Raw genomic sequence first — 27,754 nt, 5'->3', positions numbered from 1 at the left:
ATGTGTGCATTGACATACATGCATTATAATCCTGTCTTTGCATTCCTCATAGTCCTTCTCAATCGCTGTTATCCAACATGGAACTATTCCCTTCTTTCGTACTGTCCAACCCTCTCACATTAAGCACCTTATTATTTATTTTATTTAGAGACACAGCACTGAAACAGGCCCTTCGGCCCACCGAGTCTGTGCCGACCAACAACCACCCATTTATACTAACCCTATAGTAATCCCATATTCCCTACTACCTACCTACACTAGGGGCAATTTACAATGGCCAATTTACCTATCACCTGCAAGTCTTTGGCTGTGGGAGGAAACCGGAGCACCCGGCGAAAACCCACACGGTCACAGGGAGAACTTGCAAACTCCGCACAGGCAGTACCCAGAATTGAACCCGGGTCCCTGGAGTTGTGAGGCTGTGGTGCTAACCACTGCGCCACTGTGCCACCTACTTCTATATGCTGGAGTCCATCCCTCTGCCAATTTAGTTTAAACCCTCCCCAACCACACCAGTGAACCTCCCCGCGAGGACATTGATCCCAGTCCTGTTGAGGTGCAACCTGTCCCTTTTGAATAGGTGCCTTCTGCCCAAGAACTGGTCCCAATGCCCCAAGAATCTGAAGCCCTCCCTCCTGCGCCATTCTTCAATCTACGCATTGTTCATTCCTATCTTCCTATTTCTAGTCTTGCTAGCGAATGGCACTGGAAGTAATCTAGAGGTTACTACTTTCGAGGTCCTACTCTTAACTTCCTAACTCCTGAAAATCTGACCATTGGACCTCAATATCTGTCCAAAGTGTACCATAACTTCTGGTTCACTCCCTTCCCCCTGCAGAATATCATGCCCCCTCTCTGTGATTTCCTTTACCCTTGTACCAGGAGGTAACGCACCGTGCAGGACTCACAATAATGGTTACAGAATTGCATTTCTACTCCCCTGACTATGGAATCTCCTATAACAACTGCATTTCTGTACTTTGCTGCTCCCTCCTGTACAGTCCCTTGTCCATTGGTGCCATCACCTGGTGCACTCATTCAGGGTATCGTCACTCAGTTGTCTCCAATGCTGAGTACCCATTTAAGAGTGGCACACACCCCAAAGACTCCTGCACCTCCTGCTTCTTCCTAGTCTTCTGGATGGCCACCACCCAGTATCCTGAACTCTTACAGCCTGTGGGGTGACCACCTCCTGGAAAATACAATCCAGAAAACTCTCCTGCTACCTGATGCTCCACATTGACTTCAGCTGCCCCTCAAGCTTGGAAATCCTGAGCTTGAGCTGAAACAGCTGGAGACACTTCCTACACTTCCTAGTTAGGAGCTGTAGAATATCTGTGAAAATGTGTGCAGAAACCTGGATAGTTGGTGTGGTGTGGTAGGTAAGTATTACTGTCCATCCTTCTATATTTTCCAGAATGGAATTCTTTAACCCCAATCAGTTCTTTGATTAAAATGTAGCAAATCTCAAGTGTAAGGCAGGGAATGCAATGCATAGGTCAATTGCAGAACAAACATCTGTTCTAATGTTACATAAATTTCTCATAACCGATGATAGTCTGATATCTTTTAGCTTATGCCTATCTAAAAGGATGAGGTAAACAAGTGAACAAGAAGTCCTGTGTGGTCAGAACTTGTATGGTTAAAATTTGAAAATCCATGATAATTCTTGAATCTTAATCTGATTTCGGGATTAGAGTAGTTATTAGTGGTGCATGAAATTTCTCCTCGATGGCTAAATTTCAGATCACGTTTAATAAGCTTCCAGTCAGGGTTGGAAAGGCCACTCGCTAGCTAGATAGGAGTGAGTTTCCAGTTTCTGGTAAAGCTAAAAAATAATGCAACTCGCCAGATTGCAAGTATCATCAGTGTGTCTTCCTATACTCTTCTTACCTCTGCTGTTTCCTCATCTTTCATAGAACATAGAACATAGAACAGTACAGCACAGTACAGGCCCTTCGGCCCACGATGTTGTGCCGAACCTTTATCCTACTCTAAGATCAAACTAACTACCTACCCTTCATTCTACTATCATCCATGTACCTATCCAAGAGTCGCTTAAATGTCCCTAATGTATCTGCTTCTACTACCACCGCTGGCAGAGCATTCCACGCACCCACCACTCTCTGTGTAAAGAACCTACCTCTGACATCTCCCCGAAACCTTCCTCCAATCACCTTAAAATTATGCCCCCTGGTGATAGCCCTTTCCACCCTGGGAAAAGATCTCTGGCTATCCACTCTATCTATGCCTCTCATCATCTTGTACCCCTCTATCAAGTCACCTCTCATCCTTCTTCGCTCCAATGAGAAAAGCCCTAGCTCCCTCAATCTTTCTTCGTAAGACATGCCCTCCAGTCCAGGCAGCATCCTGGTAAATCTCCTCTGCACCCTCTCTGCACCCTTTCCTGCCACATTTGATCCTTAGTGGCTTTCAACAGCTTTTTCCCTTCTTCAGCTACTTTTGTCATTGAACAGCCAACAGCACAGGATAATAGCATTCAATAAACTGGCAAGTAGAAAGGAGATGCAGCCTTTGTATAATAACAGTCTTTCTTATGTTATGTTGCACACGTGGTCGCCAAGACATGTGAAGTACCCTGGAGTTCCCACATGGTGCAGGAATTGCACCGAACAGGTCGCAGCTGCCTATCCATGATCTAAAAAAACGATTCCCTCTTTTAAAATCTAATTGGTATCTTGTTTAAACTATAAATTTTAATTAATGCCTCTCGACCTGCTCTGTGCTACTACTCATATTAATTCACTTACTGTTATACAAAGCCTGATTGAGGTTATTAATTTCCCAGCTCCTAATTTGAAAGAATGGTTTAGAGAGAGAAAAAGAGAAATACTTACCAACCAATCACTTACCCGCTTTCCTGTGACACCACACTTTGATTTGTACTTCCTTTAAATCTTGTGATGGAAACCATCTGGTCCTGGGAATTTGTCATTCTTTGTTGCCATTATTTTCATCATCGCTGTTATTTTGTGGTGCAGCAACTCATCCACTAATGACTGATTGATCCTGCACCATCAATGGAGCACTGAATCTAGTAGCAACCCTTTGTAGCTATTTTCTCAAACGTGGTTTTCATTTTGTACTGTGAAATATCACTGTGAAGATTGTGAAAATAACATAAACCTGCAATTGACCATTTATTTCTCTGATCAGACTTCATATTTTTGAAGTATATTTATAATCTACTTAAAGTATACATTTATAATATATAAAAAAAGAAAGTTCTAAGTTAAAACCTAGGAACTTTTCATTATTAAGAACAAAAAATTGTTGGAATTGATGCAGTCAGCCGAAAGTAATTTAGAGGACAGATCCACAGTTCCGATTCAGAATGAAAAGCAAACTTTTCCATATAAATCATCAAGGGATGGTATTTTACAGTATGTATAAATAGAGTATAGCATTTTACAGAAGTTAAGGTTTCCTTATGTGTAACCACACTGTGAAATAGCTAGACAAAATCTTGGTTGGATAGGGTGGTTAGGAACTAAATTGAAATTATATGTGTATAAAAATGCTAAACCATCGTTATCATCTGTCCATAAACTTAGCAAAAATTGGATAAAAGTAGTTTCAAATCTTTCAAGTTCTTTCTACTGATCTTTGATTCCCCACCATATGTTGCTTATAATGCATAGAGGAAGAGGGAATTATACTATAAAGTTGTTCATCTGCCAGTGAACATTTATTGGTCAGCTGAAATAATTTTAAAATTTAGTGGTTTTAACTAAATTCCCTGTATTCACACAATTTTTTCACACATATTTAAAATATTATGTGCCATTTTGGATATTCTATCTTCAAAAGTTCATTGGAACATTGGAGAGGGTTGGGAGAAGAAAAGGACTTAGGGCAGTCAAGGTAACTGAATATTAGGTGCTACATATAACACGTGGCCAATCTGATATTGGGGACACTCATTTAAAACTGAGATGCGAAGTAATTTCTTCTCTCAGAGGGTAGTGAATGTCTGGAATTCTCTATCCCAGAGAGTTGTGGAGGCTAGATCACTGGAAGTATTTAAAGAGGAAGTAGATAGATTTTTGAAATATCGGGGAGTTGAGGGCTATGAGGAGCTGGCACGAAAGAGATGGTGATTTGCACCATCTCCTGTGACAAATTTCTACCCTAATATATGGTGTATAGCAGGCTAAGAATGAATAGTAGAGATGTTGGAAGGTTAAGTAATATAGGTAGGAGCCTATGTTATGTAAAAACATAAGAAATAGGAGCAGGAGTAGGCCATTCAGCCCCTGAAGCCTGCCCCACCATTCAATAAGATCATGGCTGATCTGCCCCAGACCTCCACTCCTCTTTCGTGCCAACTCCTCATAGCCCTCAACTCCCCGATATTTCAAAAATCTATCTACCTTCTCTTTAAATACTTCCAGTGATCTAGCCTCCACAACTCTCTGGGGTAGAGAATTCCAGACATTCACTACCCTCTGAGAGAAGAAATTACTTCGCATCTCAGTTTTAAATGAGTGTCCCCTTATTCTGTAACTATGTCCCCTAGTTCGAGATTCCCCCACTAGTGGAAACATCTTCTCAACAGCTATCCTGTCAAGCCCCCTCAGAATCTTGTACATTTCAATAAGATCACCCCTCATTCTTCTTAACTCTAATGAATAAAGGCCTAACCTGTTTAGCCATTCTTGATAAGTCAACCCCTTCATCCCAGGAATCAGCCTAGTGAATCTCTTTTGAACTGCCTCCAATGCCAGTATATCCTTTCTTAAATACAGGGACCAAAACTGTACCCAGTACTCCAGGTGCAGCCTCACCTATACCCTATACAGCTGTAACAAGACTTTCCTATTTTTAAACTCCAACCCCCGAGCAATAAAGGCCAAAATTCCATTTGCCTTCTTAATTACTTGCTGCACCTACATACTAACTTTTTGTGTTTCATGCACAAGAACACCCAGATCCCTCTGTGCTGAACTTTTTTGAAGTCACTTTCCATTTAAATAATAGTCTTCCTTTTGATTCTTCCTACCAAAGTGCATGACCTCACACTTCCCTACATTAAACTCCATCTGCCAAGTTTTTGCCCACTCACTCAACCTATCTATATCCCCTTGCAGGTTCCTTATGTCCTCATCAGAACATGCCCTCCCACCTATTTTTGTATCGTCAGCAAATTTGGATATATTACATCCTGCCCCCTCCTCCAAGTCATTAATATAGATAGTAAATAATTGAGGCCCGAGGACTGATCCTTGTGGCACTCCACTAGTTACATCTTTCCAACCTGAAAAAGCCCCATTAATCCTGACTCTCTGTCTTCTGTGAGTTAACCAATCCTCAATCCATGCTAATACATCACCCCCAATACCGTGAGCTCCTATCTTGTGCAATAAACTTTTTTGTGGCACATTATCGAATGCGTTCTGGAAATGCAAATACACTACATCTGCCAGCTCCCCTTTATCAATTCTGCTTGTTATATCCTCAAAGAACTCGAGCAAATTTGTCAAACATGATTTCCCTTTCACAAAACCATGTTGACCCTGTTTGATTGCATTAAGCTTTTCTAAATGTCCTGCTATTTCTTCCTTAATAATGGACTCTAGCATTTTCACAACGACCGATGTTAGGCTGACTGGCCTATAGTTTCCTGCTTTTTATCTCCCTCCCTTCTTGAACAGGGGCGTCACATTAGCGGTTTTCCAATTGGCTGGGACCCTCCCGGAATCCAGTGAGTTCTGGAATATTTTGACCAATGCCTCCACTATCTCTGCAGCCACTTCCTTTAAAACCCTTGGATGTGGGCCATCAAGTCCTGGGAACTTGTCTGCCTTTAGTCCCATTAGTTTGTCAAATACTTTGTCCCTCATGATAGAGACTGTTACAAGATCTTTCTTCTCATTAGCTCCTTGCTTATCTGACACTTGTGGGATGTTTATAGTGTCCTCCACCGTGAAAACCGATGCAAAATATTGGTTTAAATCATCTGCTATTTCCCTGTACCCCGTTATCAATTCTCCAGTCGCATCCTCCAAATAGACTGTGCTTGGTCTGTGGAAGGAGTGCACTTCATGGTCTGTAGAAGGAGTTCACATTATGGGCTGAATAACATTTTCACTTTCTGTTCTTTATGTTCTTATGTCATTGAGATCTGCTAAACACTAAGAAGTTTGCATCAATAACACAGTATTATTGGTGTAGTCTGAAGAGTACTCCATAATGCTCTGATTTCATAATAAATCTGCTTTCGGTAGAAAAACAAAAGAACACTGGCTGTGGATTTAGCAAGTTTTTTTAATGTAGGTAATGCCTGGTACATGGTACAGGTTCCTAAGAGATTTGAAAAATAATTTACAAGATAAAAAGGGACACAAGATACAAAAGATGAAGGCATTCTTATTCATGTTTGGTACACATATTAGTGTTTATTGTGTTATTTTATGTTCAAGAAATTCTACCATAACATGTTCGATCTGGAATACTTGGATATCTCCCATTGCCTCTCAGTTTCGGATCTGAGCATAAAGACGCTGGCTTTCTGTTGCAGAAGGCTTGTTTCTCTGAACATTGCTGGCTGCCCAAAGGTAAATTCAGAAAACTTGAACTAATAGCAATATATTTTATTGGGGTACCCAACCCTCTCTTTTTCCTTTTCTCCCCTTATTAGTTCTTCCAGAGTTAGACAATTGCTTCCAAAAGGAGGACTACATGGTTAACCTGATCCTAAACCCTTATCAATGCTATTCTTGGATAGCCCGGATTTGATCTCCAGACTTCCAACAAGACAGCTAATTTCCATCTGGAGCAGATTGCTAACTTGGGGCTTATGTACAACACTTTAAATGCTTTGTTTAGGGCCTAACCACATATTTAGTCCTGAAATGAGGGATGCAGAATAATAGAATTAAGATAATATAATAAATTAAGCCTTCCTTCAGTTATAACCTCGCCATCTATATATTTAAATTACAACAATTGCAAAATAAATTACTGCACACTGCTCAAACAATAAACTCTTCTGGAGCTCAGCAAAGGTGCGAGTGGGGAATGATGCTGCTGCTATCCCTACAAATACAAACCAATAGCATGCCACCATCAACAATATTTCAAGTTTCAGGTTCAATCTGTACCAGAACAGAATCCTTTCTGTCAGCATTTCTTAGGTTCTCAAATCTTTAAACTGTGCCTTTCAGAGCTTCCATGCAGACTTCGACAGGTGGGTAGTGCAGCAAGCAATCTATACCTTTCAAAGATTGGGCTTTTGGTCAATCATGGGAAGTTGCAATTGGATTTCATAAAGCCTTGTGATTCTAAGGATACAATTTTGTGTAGTCATGAATAAGCTCTTCCTTCACAGGATAGATTTGTGGTACTCACAGGCCTAATATTCCCTTTAGAGGAAAGCAGCTGCATTTGGGCATTATTGAATAATAGAGCTTATGCCATCTCTTTGTTTTCCAATTTGGAGAGTTGAAAAATTGCAAGGGCTTATAGTGCCTGTGCCTAGAAGCCTCAAGCAAACTCACCATTGCACAGAAAAACTGCATAAAACTGTAGCATCAGTTTCATTTAAGCATATAATTTTCATTATTATTAATGCAGTGTGTAAACACTCAATGGGCCTATTTCTTCATGCACTTTACAACATATTTTTGTGTTAATGGCTCGAGGGGGAGGGGAGGTGTGGTGCAAGGGAGGTTTGAAGGGTCCTCCAGCGTTCTTGATGCCCAATGCCGCAAGAATTCTTAGTCCATCTCTGCCAATGTATGTCTGTTCATCAGCACCCTTCAGTTAAATCTGCACATGCAATGGTCCCTCTGTAGACTCTCTTGCCCTTTCCAGTTCACGTGGGAACAGCATCAGTGCTGATCTCCAAGTTGCAGTTTCCCTCACTGAGTTCCCCTGTCATGTTGGAGGGGCTCATCTCCAAGATTAAAGGAAGAAAGGAAAGTGGAAATTGATATAAATCTACCTGACACTTCAGTCTCTCAGAATTTCAGAAAGTATGCTGGTGTTGCATTTTCTACTGTTAATACAGGAAAAGGCAGTATTTGAGAATTGCTGAAAATATAGTCATTTTTGAAGCTTTTCGTCTTGCACTCATGTAAGGGAAAACAACAACTTATACTGCATGAGAAGAGAGTGCTGATTGGTTGGCAAGTGAACTCTGATTGGTAGAGGCATTGCCATGGAGAATGCACCAGTTTATGGTGACTGACAGTTAACTGCCAAGCTTTGTTTGGAATTTAAACTAGACAGCTTGACTCTGATTGGTCAAGGCATTGCCCTGAGGAATGAACCAACGAATGGCTGTCACTTATTTTGTTCAGCTGAAATAGTTGCAATGTGTGTACATGTTCTTTCTGTCTGCATTAATATGTGTAGCTTCCAGTACGCGCAAATGCACCACATGTGAGCCCTACTGACAATCTTAAATTGGTTGTCAGCGTAATTCTGAGCACACTGCGGATTATTTAGCAACTGTTGTCCAATCGCAGAATCACTTCTAATGTTGGATACTGTGTTTTGAATTTTGGAAGAACGGGCTGGTTGGGTACGGCCTGTACCTTGCCCATTGCGAACAGTGGAAGGGACATGTTGTTTGATACGATCCGCCAGTCTTTGGGACGTACAGCCTATATACCTAGTATCACACTGGCATTGAAATTCATATATTACATTACTCATTTGTGTGATGGGCAGGACACCTTTTTTGGCTTGACGGCAATATCCTGTTAGTGGTGAACACCACACGTGCTGCTACTGCATAGTAGCAGCGTGAAACATCTAGCTTAAACAGGTGTGATGCTAGGTGTAAAGCCCCACGTCCCAAAGACTGGCAAATCATATCAAACAACTTGTCCCTTCTGCTGTTCGCAATGGGCAAGGTATAGGCCATACCCAACCAGCCCATGCTTGCAAAACTCAAAATACAGTGTCCAGCATTAGATGTGATTCCACGTTTGGACAACAATTGCTAAATAATTCGCAGTGTGCTAAGAATTATGCTGGAAACCAATTCAAGATTGTCAGTAAGGCTCGCAGTGTGGTGCATTTGAGCATACTGCAAGATACATATATTAATATACAGGGCCCTGTTCTTTGCAGACAGAAAGAACATGTACACACATGGGCCGAAATTTTACCGTAATCGCTGGCTCCGGCACGGGTGGAACTCAAACGGATGCGGCCTCCGTTCCCACGCTGCGTCTCCTATATCATGCGTGGGGCCGATAATTGGCTGCCCCGCGTCGTAACTGAGACCTGAATCGGCTGGTGCGGGCGGGAAGATGTACATCATTGGGGGCGGAGCCACATCCGGGAATGTCTAACGTGAACCCTTGAAAAATGTTTACCTCAATGAAATTGACCAGGTACTCATTCATTGTTTAAAAATCTGCAGTAGTAGTTGTGGTTCACTGAGAGGCTACAGTTCTGTTAGTGCAGAAGGAGTTAGAGATTTAAACACAGGTGGAGGAAGTCATGGAGGGGAGAAGCACTCGCTCAGCCCCCCGTTTTTCAGATGATTCACTACAGGTCCTCCTTCAGGCGGTTGAGGAAAGGCGTGATATCCTCTTCAACCCAGATGGTAGAAGGCGACCATCAACAGTGACAAAGAGGGCCTGGCTGGAGGTCACAGAGGAGGTCAGCAGCCGTGGCGTCACTCGGCGCACATGGATACAGTGCCGCAAGCGCCTCAATGACCTGCTTCGCTCTGCCCGGGTAAGGGGCATTCCTCATTCATCTAATCGTTATTTTGTCAAGGGAGGGTGTATTTGTATTCATGATGCAATGTGGAACCCTGTGTGATCATTGCCTGGCTGCCTCCTTGCATTGGGATGCAAGATGGGCATATGTGAGATGAACGTTGAGGAAGGATTGATGAGGGCACGCTCAGCAATGGCACAGCAGTTAAAAGCCACATCAACCCATTTAGGTGATTGTGTGAAATGCGCACACAAATGTTTGAACTAATTTTTTTCTTTCATTAGGAAAAGAGGGCACACAACGTCCGAGAGAGGTCCCGGACAGGTGGTGGCGTGGCCTGTCCAGCATTCCTCAGTAGAATGGAGGAGGACGCATTGATGATAGCAGGGGAGGAAGGAGGACGAGCCGTAGCAGATGGCGAGGCCGGTGGCCATGATCGTGAGTGATCCAGAAAGTGGTGTATTAGTGCATTTCGGGGGGGAGGGGGCAGGGTGGGGGAGCGTTGATGGGCCAATGTTGTTCTGAGTTACTAATGAACATAATTAGGCCCTCAAAAGTCACATCACACTGATGTGACCATAATGGACTCAAATACATGTTCTCCACTCTGGCTTTCTGATCAAACTGATCAATATAATTTTCCCAGCAGGTGACCGACTACATGGAACAGGAAGCGTCTCAGTTGTACCACCATCCACCTCTGAGGTTGAGGAGGGCGCCTCAGAGGGCGCACCGTCACATCCTCGCGACGCACCAAGCATCAGCGCAGATACAGACACCTCAGTTGGGATTTGTGTGTCCGTGGATTCGATTTCACATCCAGGTGTCAGCACAGCACAGGTGCCAGGCCAGCCACCGGAGGCAGAATCGGCTGATGCCTCACACAGTCGGAGGAGTGGAGGAGACCAGGCCAGTGCAGAGCAGCAAGCTGATGACATGCCTTTGAGAACATCCATTCGGCGGGAGATGTTGCAGGTGCAGCAAGCAGTCCTTGACAATCTGGTGGAGCTGCCTGAGACAATGCGCGCAATTAATCAAACTCTGGCTACATCCATCCAGAGTATGAGATCTGCTCACTCTCAGGCAATTGAACATCTGGCTTCCCCCATTGACAGATTGGCGGCTACAGTGGAAAGGCCAGTTCTGGATGCACTTCGTGACATCAGATCAATTGTGGCCTCCCTGGACCAGAGCATCAGAGAGCAGAATCTGATGCGCTGGTGCCAGGGCGAGGCTGCTCATCCCTCTGATGTCACCATTGAGGATCGTCAGAGCCTCACGAGGGCACAGGGGCAGCAGATCGCATATGGGAGCTCCTCTCAGGGCGCCTCTGATGCCTCCTCCAGCTCCTTGCGCCCTCTGCCAGGGAGACATGTTCAGCAAAATCCCAGGGTGTTACAGGGTACTCATGAGATTTATCAGGAGAATCCTGAGATGTCGGGGCCCTCATGGCCACGAGCAAGCAGAGGACGTCTGCCAAAGTCATCACAAGCAGGGCAGCAAACAGTTCAGCCACCTGCCTCTGGTGTGTCTGGTGGCGAGGGATCATGCCGAAAGAGCACTCGGAAAAGATTTAATAAAATCACTTTAACATCACTAATGGTTCACAGGGTGAATTGAAAGGTTTTTTATTTGAATGTGTTATAAAATATTGTAATAAAATCGGGTTCTCTGAGATTTTGTCATGGCTTTTCTGAAGTCAATTCCAACATTGTTGCTCAACAAAAGTAGTTCAACATGTGAGGTCTCACTCCTGGGTGGCGTTCCTCATGATGTGAAGGATTGCATCGTTGCATTCTCTCTCCCCGTGAAGGTGAGTGAATTTGCCCTTTCAGAGCCTCACAATTAGTCTTGTCATACGGTAATCCCAATTGTGCGAAAATTTACAGACTCTCAATGGAAACGTCTGCCTCTTAAAGACACCCTTGTCTATCGAGCACTTAGATCCAAATTAAATTCGGCTTCCTCTCCATGACCATCAAGTCAGTGGTGTCCAGCTTCATCATCAGAAACATCATCATCATCTGATGACACATCGCGATGACATTGATCCTTCTCCAGTGCCTCTTCATTTTCAGTCGCCAGGTTATGCAAGGCACAGCAGATGACATTTATTCTTGCAACCCTTGAAGGTGCGTATGCAGTGCTGCACCTGAGCGGTCAAGACACCGCAACCTCATCTTAAGCAGGCCTATAGTTTGTTCGATGGTCACTGTGGTGGCTGCATGGCTCTCATTGTATCGTTCCTCCGCATGACCCCTTGGATTCCTCACTGGTGTCATGAGCCATGTCTTCAGAGGATAACCCCTGTCGCCAAGTATCCATCCCTCCATTCTGTCTAGAGGCCTGAAATGTGCAGGTACGTGGGGGTTTCGGAGAATGAAGGCATCATGACAAATCCCAGGGTAACGTGCACACACCTGCATGATTCTCTGACGATGATCACAGACGAGCTGAATGTTCATTGAATGGTATCTCTTGTGGTTAATCAATGCCCCCGACTGATCTGCTGGGGCTCTGAAGACCACATGAATAGTCAATCACGCCCTGTTCCATTGGAAACCCAGATATAGTGCTGAAGCCTCTGGCTCTCTCAGCCTCACAAGTGTTGTCTGCATTGAACGTGATGGATTGGTTACCACGTTGGAACAAAGCATCAGTCACAACCTTGATGCAGTAGTGCGCTGCTGCTTGTGAGACTCCGCACAAGTCTGCTGCTGAGGCTTGGAATGAGCCAGACGCATAGAAGTTAAGAGATATTGTAACCTTTAGAGCGACCGGCATTGGATGGCCTCCGATACAGTTTGAGGAAACATCCACTGCCAACATCTCACAAAGAGATGTGACAGTCTCCCGTGACAGCCGCAATCTTCTTCTGCACTGGCGATCTGACAGCAGCAGGTAGCTCAGACACAGCCGGTATGCCCCTCCTGGTGGGTAGGCACGTATCCTGACATGTGTTCACTAATGGGCGATTCTGCCACCTGCTCTCCCTCCCACATCACAATGGTGCACTGGGTCAGCTTGTTGTACGTTCCCCTGCCCATTTGTCCTTCTGTCTCTCATAGGGGCAAGGTCCTCCTCATCTGATGATCCACCTCCACATTGAACAATTCCCATTACTGTACTGCTCACCAGATGCTCTGACCACAGGTATTAGCTTCCAGCTGTTAGGACTGGCTCATGAGATCCCCTTCCTTTCACCACATAAATCAAAGTTGATGGGTCCCCATCAGCAGTGCAGAATATTCAGATGAATCCTTTAGCACTAGTTGCAAGTCACACACCTTGTCAAGATATACAAATAGCACTAGAATTATTTCAGAGTAAAACTGAAAATTGTACTTCCAACTCCCTCCTGAATTAATGCCTGCCACCCTTATGTAGCTGCCGGCTGGCTGACACACCCCACGAGACGATTTACGGACGTTAAATCAGACCTCATACGTAAAATTGTAGTCAATTGCTTTGTAAACGACCTCAATCACCTTTCAATTACTTGCATACGGGCGGAGAGCGCAGACTCGCTCACGCCTGACTTCCAACGTTGGTAAAATGATGTCTGCGCGCAATGACGCCGGGGACACGGCCCGACGTCATCGCGCTTCATTTTACCATCCGGACGCCTCCGAAAAGACATGTTTAATGCTGGTAAAATTCCAGCCATTGTGCCAGTTTCAGCTGAACAAAATAAGTGACAACCTTTCGCTGGTTCATTCCTCAGGGCAATGCCTTGACCAGAGAACATAATCTGGGTGGGGGACTTCAATGTCCATCACCAAGAATGGCTCGATAGCACCACTACTGACCGAGCTGACCGAGTACTAAAGGACATAGCTGCGAGACTGGGTCTGCGGCAGGTGGTGGGGGACCCAACACGAGGGAAAAACATACTTGACCTTGTCCTCACCAATCTGCCTACCACAGAGGTTTCTGTCCATGACTGTATTGGTAGGAGTGACCACCACACAGTCCTTGTGGAGACCAAGTCCCACCTTCACATTGAGGATACCGTCCATTGTGTTGTGTGGCACTATCACTGTGCTAAATGGGATAGATTTCGAACAGATCTAGCAATGCAAAACTGGGCATCCATGAGGTGCTTTGGGCCATCAGCAGCAGCAGAATTGTACTCAACCACAATCTGTAACCTCATGGCCCGGCATATCCCCAACTCTACCATTACCATCAAGCGAGGAGACCAGCCCTGGTTCAATGAAGTGTGCAGGAGGGCATGCCAGGATCAGCACCAGGCATACCTCAAAATTAGGTGTCAACCCGGTGAAGCTACAACCCAGGACTATTTGCATCCCATACTGCATAAGCAGCATGCAATGGACAGAGCTAAGCGATCCCATAACCAACAGATCAGAGCTAAGCTCTGCAGTCCTGCCACATCCAGTCGTGAATGGTGGTGGACAATTAAACTAACTGGAGGAGGTGGCTCCACAAATATCCCCATCCTCAATGATGGGGGAGCCCAGCACATCAGTGCGAAAGATAAGGCTGAAGCATTTGCAACAATCTTCAGCCAGAAGTGCCTAGTTGATGTTCCATCTCGGCCCCTCCTGAAGTCCCCAGCATCACAGATACCAGACTTCAGCCAATTCGATTCACTCTGCATGATATCAAGAAACGGCTGAAGGCACTGGATACTGCAAAGGCTACGGGTCCTGACAATATTCCAGCAATATTATTGAAGACTTGTGCTCCAGAACCTGCCGCACCCCTAACCAAGCTGTTCCAGTATAGCTACAATGGCATCTACCTGGCAATGTGGAAAATTGCCCAGCTATGTCCTGTACACAAAAAGCAGGACAAGTCCAACCTGGCCAATTACCGTCCCATCAGTCTACTCATCAGTAAAGTGATGGAAGGTGTCATCAACAGTGCCATCAAGCAGCACTTGTTTAGCAATAACTTGCTCAGTGCTGCTCAGTTTGGGTTCCGCCAGGGCCACTCAGCTCCTGACCTCATTACAGCCTTGGTTCAAACATGGACAAAAGAGCTGAACTCAAGAGGTGAGGTGAGAGTGACTGCCCTTGACATCAAGGCAGCATTTGACCGAGTATGGCATCAAGCAGCCCTAGCAAAACTGAGGTCAATGGGAATCAGGGGGAAAACCCTACGCTGGCTGGAGTCATACCTAGCGCAAAGGAAGATGGTTGCGGTTGTTGGAGGTCAATCATCTGAGCTCCAGGACATCACTGCAGGAGTTCCTCAGGGTAATGTCCTCGGCGCAACCATCTTCAGCTGCTTCATCAATGACCTTCCTTCAATCATAAAGGTCAGAAGTGGGGATGTTCGCTGATGATTGCACAATGTTCAGCACCATTCATGACTCCTCAGATACTGAAGCAGTCGGTGTAGAAATGCAGCAAGACCTGGACAATATCCAGGCTTGGGCTGATAAGTGGCAAGTAACATTTGCGCCACACAAGTGCCAGGCAATGACCATCTCCAACAAGAGAGAATCTAACCATCTCCCCTTGACATTCAATGGCATTACCATCGCTGAATCCCCCACTATCAACATCCTAGGGGCCATCATTGACCAGAAACTGAACTGGAGTAGCCATATAAATACCGTGGCTAGAAGAGCAGGTCAGAGGCTAGGAATCCTGTGGCGAGTAACTCACCTCCTGACTCCCCAAAGCCTGTCCACCATCTCCAAGGCACAAGTCAGGAGTGTGATGGAATACTCTCCACTTGCCTGGATGAGTGCAGCTCCAATAACACTCAAGAAGCTCAACACCGTCCAGAACAAAGCAGCCCGCTTGATTGGCACCCCATCCACAAACATTCACTCCCTCCACCACCGACGCACAGTGGCAGCAGTGTGTACCATCCACAAGGTGCACTGCAGCAACGCACCAAGGCTCCTTAGACAGCACCTTCCAAACCAGTGACCTCTACCACCTCAAAGGACAAGAGCAGCAGATGCATGGGAACATCACCACCTGCAAGTTCCTGTCCAAGTCACACACCATCCTGACTTGGAACTATATCGCCGTTCCTTCACTGTCGCTGGGTCAAAATCCTGGAACTCACTTTCTAACAGCACTGTGGGTGTACCTACCTCACATGGACTGCAGCGGTTCAAGAAGGCAGCTCACCACCATCTTCTCAAGGGCAATTAGGGATGGGCAATAAATGCTGGCATAGCCAGTGACGCCCACATCCCATGAATGAATAAAAAAAAGTCAAGCTGCCTGGTTTAAATTCCAAACAAAGCTTGGCAGTTAACTGTCATTCACCATAAATTGGTGTATTCTCCATGACAACGCCTCTACTAATCAGAGTTCACTTGCCAATCAATCAGCACTTTCTTCTCCTGCAGTACAAGTTGTTGTATTCCCTTACATTGGTTATTCTTGTCTATTGGCCTGATGAGTGCAAGACGAAAAGCTTCGACAACGTCAAAATTTTCAGCAGTTCTCAAGTTCTGTACTATCAAAAGGCAGTATGTTGTTTAATACCTTGGTACTCTAAAACCTGGCTCTCAGTGGCAACACCTTACTCCTTACTGAAGAGTTCCCACTCCGGCTATATTTTCAGCTGTCCAGTACAAACCACTAGGTATGGTACTTATCACCCTTTGATTTGTCCCCTTAGTCTTCGGGCACCTTTTTCTCCTTTGAATACTTTATCTTGTTCCACCTCTCTTACCTCCTTTAAAATCCTTGTTGTCTACTGTGCCCATGCCTCCATCCTGCAAAATTCCACCTTGCGTTTTTCACTCAGAGGTGTAGGGTGGAATTTTATTGGCCCTGTGGTGACAGGTTTGGAGATGGGGGTGCTGGTAAAATGGTGGGAGAATAAATCTGAGTGGATTGTCCATGATTTCCCATCACCAACCAAATTTCCCAGGGGTGGTCAGGCAGCAGGATTGGTACCACTCAGGCTGGTGGGGGCATCCAATTGAGCCTGTTAAGCAGCCAATTAACTGCGATTTTCCACAGCCTTTAGTGGTTTCAATAGGGTACAAGGTTCCCACGGAGCATCAGCGTTTGCCTGCTCAAAAGGAGGCAAAAGCTGAGTGGTAGGTGAGTATTGGCTGAACTAGGTGCATTACGTTCTGCTGTGTTTACAAGCAGGCAGGCTCAGGTGAGAAATCCGAGGGCTGGGGACATTTATGGGGATTGCTGAAATGGAAGGCCAGTGCCTATTAGTGGAAGGGTGTCTCCGACATCCCCTGCAGTGAGTACAGGCAATGCAAGGTGAGTGAGAGCCATTGCACTGTGAAGTCTCCAAAGGTAGATGAGTGCTCTGCATTCAGAGTTTGACTCCTCCAGTGAGGAGGAGGAGGAGAATGGGAGAGAGAGACTGCACCAGCCACATGGAGAGGGGAAGCAGCGGGCAGAGGAGCACTAACAGCATGATGCAGTGTTGGGATGTGGATGAGGAGGGCGCAGGGGTGGCAATATGGTAGGCAAATGTTTGAAGAAGGGTAAAGGGTGTACAGACAAAGGCTTAGCTTCATGAAGATGTCAGAACACCAGTGTCTTCGTAGACTGTGTCATTCAAAATAGGTGGTCGTTGACCTATGCAGCATGCTGGAGGAGGAGTTGAGGCCACTGGGATGTGGTGGGATCCATTGCTTGTATTGGTGAAGGTAACTGTGACGCTGAGCCTTTACACCTCATGTTCATTCCAGGGGTTACCTGGAGACATATGTGGGATCTCCCAGTCAGCAGCCAATTGCTGAATCAAGGAGGTAACCAATGCCATGCAGGGCAATACGTCAGATTTCACACCGATCGGGCCAGTCAGGCTGAGAGGGCAATTGGATTTGGCACCATGGCAGGATTGCCTCTGGTGCAGGGGGTTATAGACTGTATGCATGTAGCCATCAAGGCTCCCTCAGAGCAGCTAGGTGCGATCATGAACAGGAGGGTGTTCCACTCCCTCAATGTTCAAGTCATCTGTGACCACTGCAAAAAGATCCTCCAGGTGTGTACAAGGTTCCCGGGAAGCTGCCATGACTTGTATAGTCTCAGGTGCTTCAACTGTTCACTCCACTTGAATGTTTTTGTGAATGTATCCTGGGTGACACGGGTTTTCCACTAAAGACATAACTGCTCACACCAGTCTGGAACCCCAAATGGAGACTGAGGAAACCTATAACTGCTGATATGTGACTACAATGGTGAGCATCAAAGAAGCAATTGGCCTTTTGAAAATGTAGCACAGATACCTAAAGAAAAAATGCTCAACCTCCTTGCGGAGCCCTCCCATATGTCCCCTCAAGGGTCTCCTGTATTGTGGTGGTATGCTACACTCTGCGTAACCCGACGCAACAGAGAGGAGTTGAACTGGTGACGGACAACAATAGTGTGCGCGCTGCCTCCCAGGAGTAAGAGGATGAGGGGGTATTGCATCTAGACATAGCATGCAATAGCCATGCACTTGAAGGGACAATGGCCACGGCCACTGATATGCGTGCAAGGGTAACATGTGACTCCCTCATCCACACGATTCAATTCAGAATCCCTATTACCCCACTGGACATAAGACAAGCCTGTGATTACATGGTAGCCTATGATGAAACTCCATTGCTATGTCAGGGGTCCTGTGAAGAAACCATCCCAAGTTTTTCATTCACCTTAGTGGGGGCCCATAAAATTCTGCCCATACAGCATAGAAGGATGCCATTCAGACCCTTGAGTCTAAAGAACTTCATAAAAGAGATATCAATTATTCCCACTCTCCTATTCTTTCCCCACACACTTGCATTTATTTTCCTTTGTAAGTAGATATATAATTCCATTTTGAAAGTTACTACTGAATCTACTTCCAGGCAATACATCAGGCAATTCTCCTCATCATGCCCTGGCACTTTGCCAATTATTTTAAAATCTGTCACCTTTGGTTACTGACCCTCTTGCCATGGAAACAGTTTCTCCCTATCTACTCTATCAAAAGCCTTTATAATTTTGAGACCTCTTTTAAATCTCCCCTCATCCTCCTTCTTTTCCTTCCTAAATGTGGCACAGAGCAACTTCTGATCCTCTGTTATTTCAGTCTCCATCTCAGTCCTCCTTGTCCTCTCTCCACTGAATTCAATGTCATGTTCTTGCCAAAACTCTTGATCCATATAAACTCTCCCAACATTATTCAGCGCCACATCCCTCGACAATGCCATCTTCCATAGCCTCTCTGCTCCCATGGTCACCATCACTGATATGGCCATCTCTTAACTAATTTCTTGTGTCTTTCACCACCCTCATCCACCTGTCCCCTTCTAATCTCCCTTTCTTCTGTATCTGTCCTTGGAAAATATTCTTCCCCCAAGATATTTACAAGTGCACTGGCATACTCTCAACTGTCTGGCTTTGGGCTTCCATCCATCACAAGTTTTCCTGGAGTGCTCAATTTTTTCAACCACTTCAATTTTTGATGCCCTTGTCCCCATCCAGACCTTTAAACTAAAATAAAAGCAAAATACTGCAGATGCTGGAAATCTGAAATAAAAACAAGAAATGCTGGAAATACTCAGCAGGTCTGGCAGCATCTGTGGAGAGAAAAGCAGAGTTAACATTTCAGGTCAGTGACCCTTCATCAGAACTGACAAATAATAGAAATGTAAAAGGTTTTAAGCAAGTAAAGCAGTGGGTGGGGCAAGAGATAACAAAATAGAAGGTGTTGATAGGACAAGGTCACAGAGAATAACTGACCAGAAGGTCATGGAACAAAGGCAAACGGTATGTTGAAGGTGTGCTGAAAGACAAAGTGTTAGTGCAGAGAGGGTGTGAATTGACTGTAAAGCACAAAGCACAAACATTTTTTTAAAATGAAAACAGTGGGTAGGCATAGCAGAAACAAACTAAAAAAAAACTAAAATAACCAAAGAAAAAAGAAAAAACGAAAAACGAAAAAATAACTAAATACAAAAAAGGGCGGCCCGTCGTGCTCTGAAATTACTGAACTCGATGTTCAGTCCGGCAGGCTGTAGCATGCCTAATCGGTAAATGAGATGCTGTTCCTCGAGCTTGCGTTGATGTTGGCTGGAATACTGCAGCAATCCCAGGACAGAGATGTGAGCATGAGAGCACTTTCCACCCCATCAGCCTCCAGATCCAAAGGATCATCCTCCACCACATCCAGCATGATCGCAATCCAAACGCATCTTCCCCTCCCTTCCCCGTCAGCATTCCGAAGGGATCATTCCCTCCGCGACATCCTCGTCCATTCCTCCATTACTCCCACACCTCGTCCCCTTCCCATGGCACCTTCCCCTGCAATCGCAGGAGATGTAATACCTGCCGATTTACCTCCTCTCTCCTCACTATCCAAGGCCCCAAACACTCCTTTCAGGTGAAGCAGCAATTTACTTGTACTTCTTTCAATTTAGTATACTGTATTCGCTGCTCACAATGTGGTCTTCTCTACATTGGAGAGACCAAACGCAGATTGGGTGACTGCTTAGCGGAACACCTCCGCTCAGTCCATAAGCTTCCAGTTGCTGGCCATTTCAACAACCCCCCCCCTCCCCCGCCCCACCACCCTCTCTCATGCTCACATCTCTGTCCTGGGATTGCTGCAGTGTTCCAGCGAACATCAACGCAAGCTCGAAGAACAGCATCTCATTTACCGATTAGGCACATTACAGCCTGCCGGACTGAACATTGAGTTCAATAATTTCAGAGCATGACGGGGCCCCCCCCCCCCCCACCTTTTTATTTTTAGTTTTTCTTTTTTTCTTTTTTATTTGGTTATTTTATTTTAGTTTTTTTTAGTTTGTTTCTACTGTGCCTACCCACTGTTTCTGTTTGTTTTAATGTTAGTGCTTGGAGTGCTTTGTGCTTTACAGTCAATTCACACTTTGTGCTAATGCTTTGTCTTTCACCACATCATTAACATACCGTTTGCCTTTGTTCCATGACCTTCTGGTCAGTTATTCTCTGTGACCTTGTCCTATCAACACCTCTTTTGTTATCCCTTGCCTTGGTTTAGCCATCTATCACTAGATTTAGAGAGCAAAGATAACTGCCAACTTTTTTTTTTCAGTAACAACTATTCCCTTAACCATGGACCATTTTGCCACTAAGGTTGAGACCATCCATTCAACTGCCTCTATTGCTTTCCCCCGTTCCCTAAGTTTCCCCCCACCGTTGCTCTGAACTTACATTTCTCTCTACATTTTCTTCCATGCCCCTTCAAGTCTTCTCCAAGCTCATCTTGTCCATGATACCCGTTTCCCACTCCCTTGACCCCCTCCCACATATCACCCCTGTGCTGCTAACCTGCATTGCTCTTGGTTCGCCAGCAACTCAAATTTAAAATTCTTATAATTTAAATGGCCTTACTGTTCCCTATCTCTCTGTAACCTCCTCAATGCAGGAAGTTTGTGATGAAGAAATTAAGATTACCCATCTTTTAGGGTCATGATTCTTTGAATGATAGCAGCCATCACTTCCAAAGTCTCTCCCAATGATCCCTTCAGGCCCTGCTGCAGTCGTTATGGTTGTTTTATGGTTAGGAAGTTTGAAAGGAAGTCATTCTTAAGATAGTGTAGGTCAAAAAGAACCAGCTATCATGCAAATCGTAGGTCTTTACACAAAGCAGGAGCAGGGTTAACATGGGTCAGAATCCCAAAAGCATTAAGGCTTATAGTTAGGCTCACCCCTTAAAATCTGCCATTCTGAAGTTGAATCTTTCTATTGTAGCTGCTTTTCTTCCACCATAAGCCTAACCTTAAACTTCACATTTAGTGTTTACTACTACAGTGTGCTCTCTAACCTCCTCTACCATCTCCTAATTGTTACTTATCAGGTGCAATAGCACCCATTCTCACGTGGGTTCCTTGGTTAATTGTTTTATGCGATAATCCAATATTCTGTCCAGGATCATGTTTTCACTCATACTTTGTAGATTTCTAGCCCTAGTATATTGAAGTTACCTACAACAACTTTATCTGTACATGATTCTCTCATTTGACTCTAAATTTCATGCTCCAATCCCTCCTGCTGACCTGGTAGTCTGCTGTTGATGACAGTTTCCTTTAGTGCAGGCCTTGTATCCCTATCCTCAAGGTTTTACCTCATCTGCACTTTGAACAGATAGCTCCATCTCCATTAAAATCAATTTTTCCTTAACATAAAAAGCTACAGCCCCTCCCTGTTTGTCTTTTCTATCTTTACTAAAACGTGTACATTTTCTTGTATAGTTACCCAACTCATGTTACGCCTATGATATTATAGTCTCTCTGTCCTTTAAATCTCCCCTTCTATATAGAATTAAATAATGCTACATTTTGGAATGGTATTGCAAACACTGTGCAGGCCTTGAATCCCATCACCTCTTAGACAGGAATATATTTCAACATTAAATGGAGAGCTGAAGTGAAAGAGTGCTGAGTTCATGTGTGGGATTAGACGATTAATAAGGGGGGGGGGGGGGAAACAGCTAAATGGCAAGATTAGAATACAGAAGAAATGAGCAACTTATGCCAGAAGTTTGCAAACATTACAAGTATTTTGATGAACCAAATGAGGGTAATGTTTCCCTTGGCTGAAAATTGTTTCAGCAATATCCATTTGAAAAATGATAAAACCACAGTAACAACCACAGCCCAGACTTTCCTCAAAACCTGGCCTACTTCATTGCCGTAACTTTATGGAATGTCTGGCAGAAATCACATTTAAGCCTGGTATCTGTTGCTCTTCCAACAAAGTTAAGTCGCTGGGGTAGGAGTAGTTCTGAGGAAATTCTCAGTCCATGTCCTCTAATCTAAAACAAAAAGCAAAATACTACGGCTGTGGAAATCTGAAATAAAAACAGAAAATGCTGGAAATACTCAGTAAGCCAGACAGCATCTGTGAAGAGAGAAACAGAGTTAATGGGCTGAATTTTAACACTCAAAACAATCAGATGGGCTGGGGTCGGATCTGATGTTAAAATTTTAAAAAGTCTGAAATCCGATCTCAGCCTGCCCATTTCTGGGTTTAACAGAGATAGGACAAAGGCCAGACAGCCAACCCTCTGCCAGGAGGGAGGTTGGCAATTTAAATATTTTAATGAGGCTGACAGCCTCTGATTTAACAGCTTAGAAGGCTTTATAGTAAGCGGCCGGGTTTCCCAGGCCTTGGGAAATCTGTCAGCTGAAAGGAGGCGAGGACAGCTTCAGGGAGAAGTACCTTTACAGCAAGAGTGCTTCCTCCCACCAGTCCCAAGACCTTCCCCCAACTGTCAAAACCCCCTTCCCCATACAAAGACCCCCAGCACTGGACCTCACAACCTGGATTTGGGGAACAGATCCGCTGGGAACTTACCTTTCCTTGGGGGTTGGGAATTGGCCCAGCCCAGTACGGATTGGGGTCCCTACCCCATGGCACCAATGACATCATCAGGCAACAAATTTTGAACATAATGGAGGCCGCCCACTTGCTCGCACCAGAAGCTTGGCTGACTTAAAAGTTGGCAAAGATAAAAAGTGCCAGGTGGGAATAGAGTGACCACAGACTAGTAAGTCCACTTGGCCTAACCCTTCAATGCACCATTATCGCTGGATGAGAGGATTAAAATTGAGGTCATTATTTCAAAATATTATACCTTAATTTGTTCAACAACAGAGTCCAACTATAAAAGAAATAATAACTTACATTTGTATAGCACCTTCAGAACCTCAAGAGTGGTAGTCACTGTCATAATGCTGGGAAAACCAGCGGTCAATTTCCACACACAGTAAAGAGATGAATGACCAGATATTCTGTCGTCTTGATGTTGGCTGCGGGATAAATGATAGCCAGGACATCAGAACTCCCCTGCTTTGCTTTGAATAGTGCCAAGGGATCTTTTGTGCCCATTTGAGTGAGGAGGGGCTTTGGTTTAACATCTCATCCAATAGACAGCAGTTCCTACAGTGCAGCTCTCCCTCAGGACTGCGCTGAAGTGAGCCTTACAGCATTATGGTGATTGTTTTAATTAAATGTTGTATTTACAAAATGAAATTTTATTTGTTGTTTTCTTTTCGTCGATCCATCAGATTACTGACTTAAGCATCCAGTACCTGGCTGGGGTTTGCCATTATATCTACTTCTTGGACATCTCAGGTTGTGTCAATCTTACTGATTCAATATTTATGTTCCTAAAGAAAGGCTGTAAAAAGCTACGGACTCTCAAGATGCTGTACTGCACAAATATCACTAAGTAAGTATAATTGATCCTATTTATTATTATCGGCCTAAAGAGGTCTCCTGCATTTTCTTGTATTTATGCAAATGGAGAAAATATAAATACCGGAGACTAAAATAGAAAGATAGGAGTTTGACCAATTGTCCAAACTGAGAAATAGTCTTTTAGAGCAGGCAGTTTCAATAATAATACACATTTCTGTAGCACTTCAGACATAAAATAAACATCCCAGAGCACTTTAGGAGAGAGATGGACACCAAGAGAGGAGGAAAGGTGGAGGAACAGGGCAAGGTCAGAGATGGGTTTTTAGGATATTTGAAATCAGGGCAAGAGTTAGTAAGGCAAAGTGGCTTTAGAGTTGTAGACTGAAGAATTGGCTGTGATGTAGTGAAGTACTAGTAATTGGTACCATTTATAGACTATATGGAGGGTTTTAATTTTCTCTGAATCTAGTGCTTCATTTAAAAAAAAAACATGAATTTTATGAATATTTGGTATCCTCGCTGGTAGTCCAGATACACTTTTCCTGAATAAAATACCAGGTATAGTACTGAAGGCTAATGGAGAAGAGAGAAGGGAGTAGTGACACAATATTCATTACTTCTGCATATTCTTGGGCACCATAGTACTCTGAAAAATCAGGGCAAGAGGACAATAATGGCATGACATGCACAAGTACGTGGAACAACATTTGAGGAGACAAGGAAGTGTCAATGGCTAGGGGAGCAGGCAAGAGGAAAACTCTCATGGACAGCTTGCAAATATTCCAGCACTGTCTCCTGCCCAAAACCAGCAATGCTGCATTGGGGTTAACGTACGGGAATGGGAAATCGGGTCTGGGGCCATGGGACGGCAGGGTCTCAACATAATGTCAGTGCTAGGCAAAGCCTTTGGCAACTGTTAGAGAGGTGCAGCCAGAGTTGTGGAGGCCCAAGGACTCCTTGCGGGGCCTGGGGGTAGCACTCCTGCACCCATTGATCCACAAGGAATTCTTACAAAATTTTGCAATAATTACCTTTGTCTCTTCTGGCCAGCCAGTGCCTGTCCCATAGTTTGACCAATTGCAATAGTACAATGCACCATCTCTCATCCTTACTCCTTACACATGCTCACCTTCCTCCTTTCACTGCTGCCAGTAACCGCATCCTCATCTTATCGGAGCTACTCAATCTGCATCTACTCTCAGCAGACCTCAACTTGCATTGTAGCCACTTTTTGCAAATGAATGACATCCCACTCCTTTTACATCTGTCTGTTCTCACTTTCACTTAATGCACTACATCCAAAGGAAGTACACATTCTTGCTGACCACTTATAATGCTACCCTACCACCTCTGCTTGAGAAAAGAGCACATAGCAGCAAGGGGAGGGCCAAGACTGGCAGAGAATCATTAGAGAGTGTAGAAATGGCCTTAGTGTTGGGAGACAATGGCAGCACCTCCAGTACCCTGAGCATTGATGATGGTGTGGTTGGGGGACCAGGGTGACTAATTTAACCTTACACCCCTCGTCTCCCACAAACCATGTGCACCTTTAGCTGACTTCAACAAATTGACCACTATGGTCAAGTGCTCTATGTGCACAACATCCTTTAAGTACCATTACTAAAGTTTCACCCTTTTTATTCGCCAGAGCCCTCACAGGAAGAACATGAGTTTCTGTTTAGAGGAAGATGACTCCTCGGAGAATCTCATTACTCCTGAGGACACACTATCCCACACTGCATGCGGTACATGCACCAGCAAAGATACTGCCACATCAAGTGGGCATATTAGTCAGATGGATGGGTTGACAACTGGAGAGTCTCACAGCACAAGTTAGCAGGGGAAGATAGTGAAGGAGGAGAATACGTGTGAAGGGTACTGTCTTTTCCAAACTCTGCTTAGCAGGACAGAGATGTAGAACTCCTGAAAAGCAGAATATGAAGGTACTGGAATAAAATCTGTAAAGTGCTGCAATCCTGCCAGGCTCTCTATCCATTATGGCAGGGAGGATGGAAGCATCCACTTCCATCATGTGTGAGCATTTTTGCATGTGGCTCACAGCAAGAGTCAGTGAAACCAGCCTTTGTAACCTTCCTAGAATCTCATGCAGCTCTGGGCTCCAAACTATGTTCCAGTTTGAGAAAGTTGGTTGACAGAGTAGATCACGTCTGGCCACATGAGTGGTAGAAGTGACAGATGTCTATGTGAAGCACCAAGCTATGACAGTATCTCTTGCTTTTAAAGTTGCAAGATGCTCCTCACACCGTATGACATGTCAACAAAAACTTATATTTATATAGCACCTTAACATAATAAAATGTCCCAAGGTGCTTCACAGGAGCATTACAAAACAAAATATGATCAGAGCTACATAAGAAGATATTGAGTCAGATATAGGAGGAAAGTGAATTGGAGAAGTGGAGAAGGGAGGGTATTCCAGAACTTAGGGCCTAGACAACAGAAGCTGAACAGCCACCAATGATGGAGTGATTAAAATTGGGGATGCTCAAGAGGCCAAATTTAGAAGAGCGCAGCTATCTCAGAGGGCTGTGGGGCTGGAGGAGATTACAGAGATTGAAAACAAGGATAGGAATTTTACAATCAAGACATTGCTTGGCCAGGAGTCAATGTAGGTCAGCCAGCACAAGGGTGATAGGGGAATGAGACTCTGCAAGTTAAGACAAGGACAGCAGAGTTTTGGATGACCTCAAGTTTACGGAAGGTAGAATGTGGGAGACCAGCCAGGAGCACATTGGAATCGTCAAATCTAGAGGTGATGAATGCATGAATGAGGGTTTAAGTAGGAGATGAGAAGAGACAGGCAAAGTTGGGCGATGCTACAGAGGTGGAAATAGGTGATCTAAGTGATGGCATGAATATGAGGGAGGCAGCTCATCTCGGGTGAAATGTGACACCAAGGTTGCAAACAAACTGGCTTAATCTCAGACTGTTGCCAGGGAGAGGGATGAAGTCGGTAGCTAGGGAACAGAATTTGGAGCGGGGACCGAAAACAATGACTTCAGTCTAATATTTAATTGGATGACATTTCTACTCGTCCAGTACTGCATGTCGGATAAGCAGTTGATAATTTAACAACAGTCGAGGAGTTGAGAGAGGTGGTGTGAGGTAGAGCTGGATGTTTGGTTAAATCCTTGGTAAACATCAGAAGTAACAGTGCAGGATCAGGAAGTGAAGCCATTGCAAGTGATTCTAAGATAGCTAAGAATGGAACCAGGTGAGAGCAGTCCCATCGAGCTAGACGACTGTGGAGAAGCGTTGGAGGAGGATGGTGTGGTGAACCATGTCAAAGACTGCAAACAGATTAAGAAGGCTGAGGAGGGAAAGTTTACCTTTGTCAAAGCCACATACGATGTCATTAGTGACTTTAATAAGAGCTGTTAAGGTACTATGGCAAGGACAGATACCTGGTTGGAGGGATTTAAACATGGAGTTCGGGGAAAGGTAGGAATGGATTTAGGAGACACCAAAACATTCAAGGACTTTGGAGAAGAAAGGGAGGTTGGAGATGGGACGGTAGTTTGCAAGGACGGTGGGGGTCAAGGGTTGGTTTGAAGAGAGGGCTGATGACGGTAGATTTAAAGGAGAAAGGGACAACACCTGAAAAAAAGAGTGCCATTAACACTATTGACTAACATGGGGACCAGGAGGGGAAGTTGGGTGATCAGCAGTTTAGTGGAAATAGGATCGAGGGAGCAGGAGGTGGATCTCATGGACAAAATGAGCTCAGAGACAAACTGGAGAAAGATGTGAGTTCAGAGCAAGGGTGGGGCGAGCATTAGAGGAAGATTGGCCAGGTGGGCTAGTGGAAGGGAGGGGACATGGCAGAGGCAGCTGATCGGCTGGTATCAAGCTTTGTGACAAAGAAGTCAATAAGCTCCTCGCACTTATTCTCCAGGGGTGAGAGTGGCCAA

At 44.7% G+C, this 27,754-nt stretch overlaps 1 protein-coding gene across 1 annotated transcript in view; it reads left to right on the top strand.

Annotated features, from left to right (window-relative positions):
• The window catches only part of fbxl13 (F-box and leucine-rich repeat protein 13), a 447,713-nt gene that overhangs the window by 410,675 nt on the left and 9,284 nt on the right, over positions 1-27,754 (top strand). The window contains exons 20-21 of the mRNA XM_068059249.1: positions 6,444-6,578; positions 23,690-23,853. Coding sequence (XP_067915350.1) covers positions 6,444-6,578; positions 23,690-23,853 — 299 coding nt within the window. The remainder of the gene's footprint in view (positions 1-6,443; positions 6,579-23,689; positions 23,854-27,754) is intronic.

The sequence above is a fragment of the Heterodontus francisci genome, chromosome 27 (assembly GCF_036365525.1).
Source record: "Heterodontus francisci isolate sHetFra1 chromosome 27, sHetFra1.hap1, whole genome shotgun sequence".
Classification (NCBI taxonomy): Eukaryota; Metazoa; Chordata; class Chondrichthyes; order Heterodontiformes; family Heterodontidae; genus Heterodontus; species Heterodontus francisci.
Note: the sequence above shows the minus strand (reverse complement) of the source record. Positions and strands in the feature narration are given on the sequence as shown.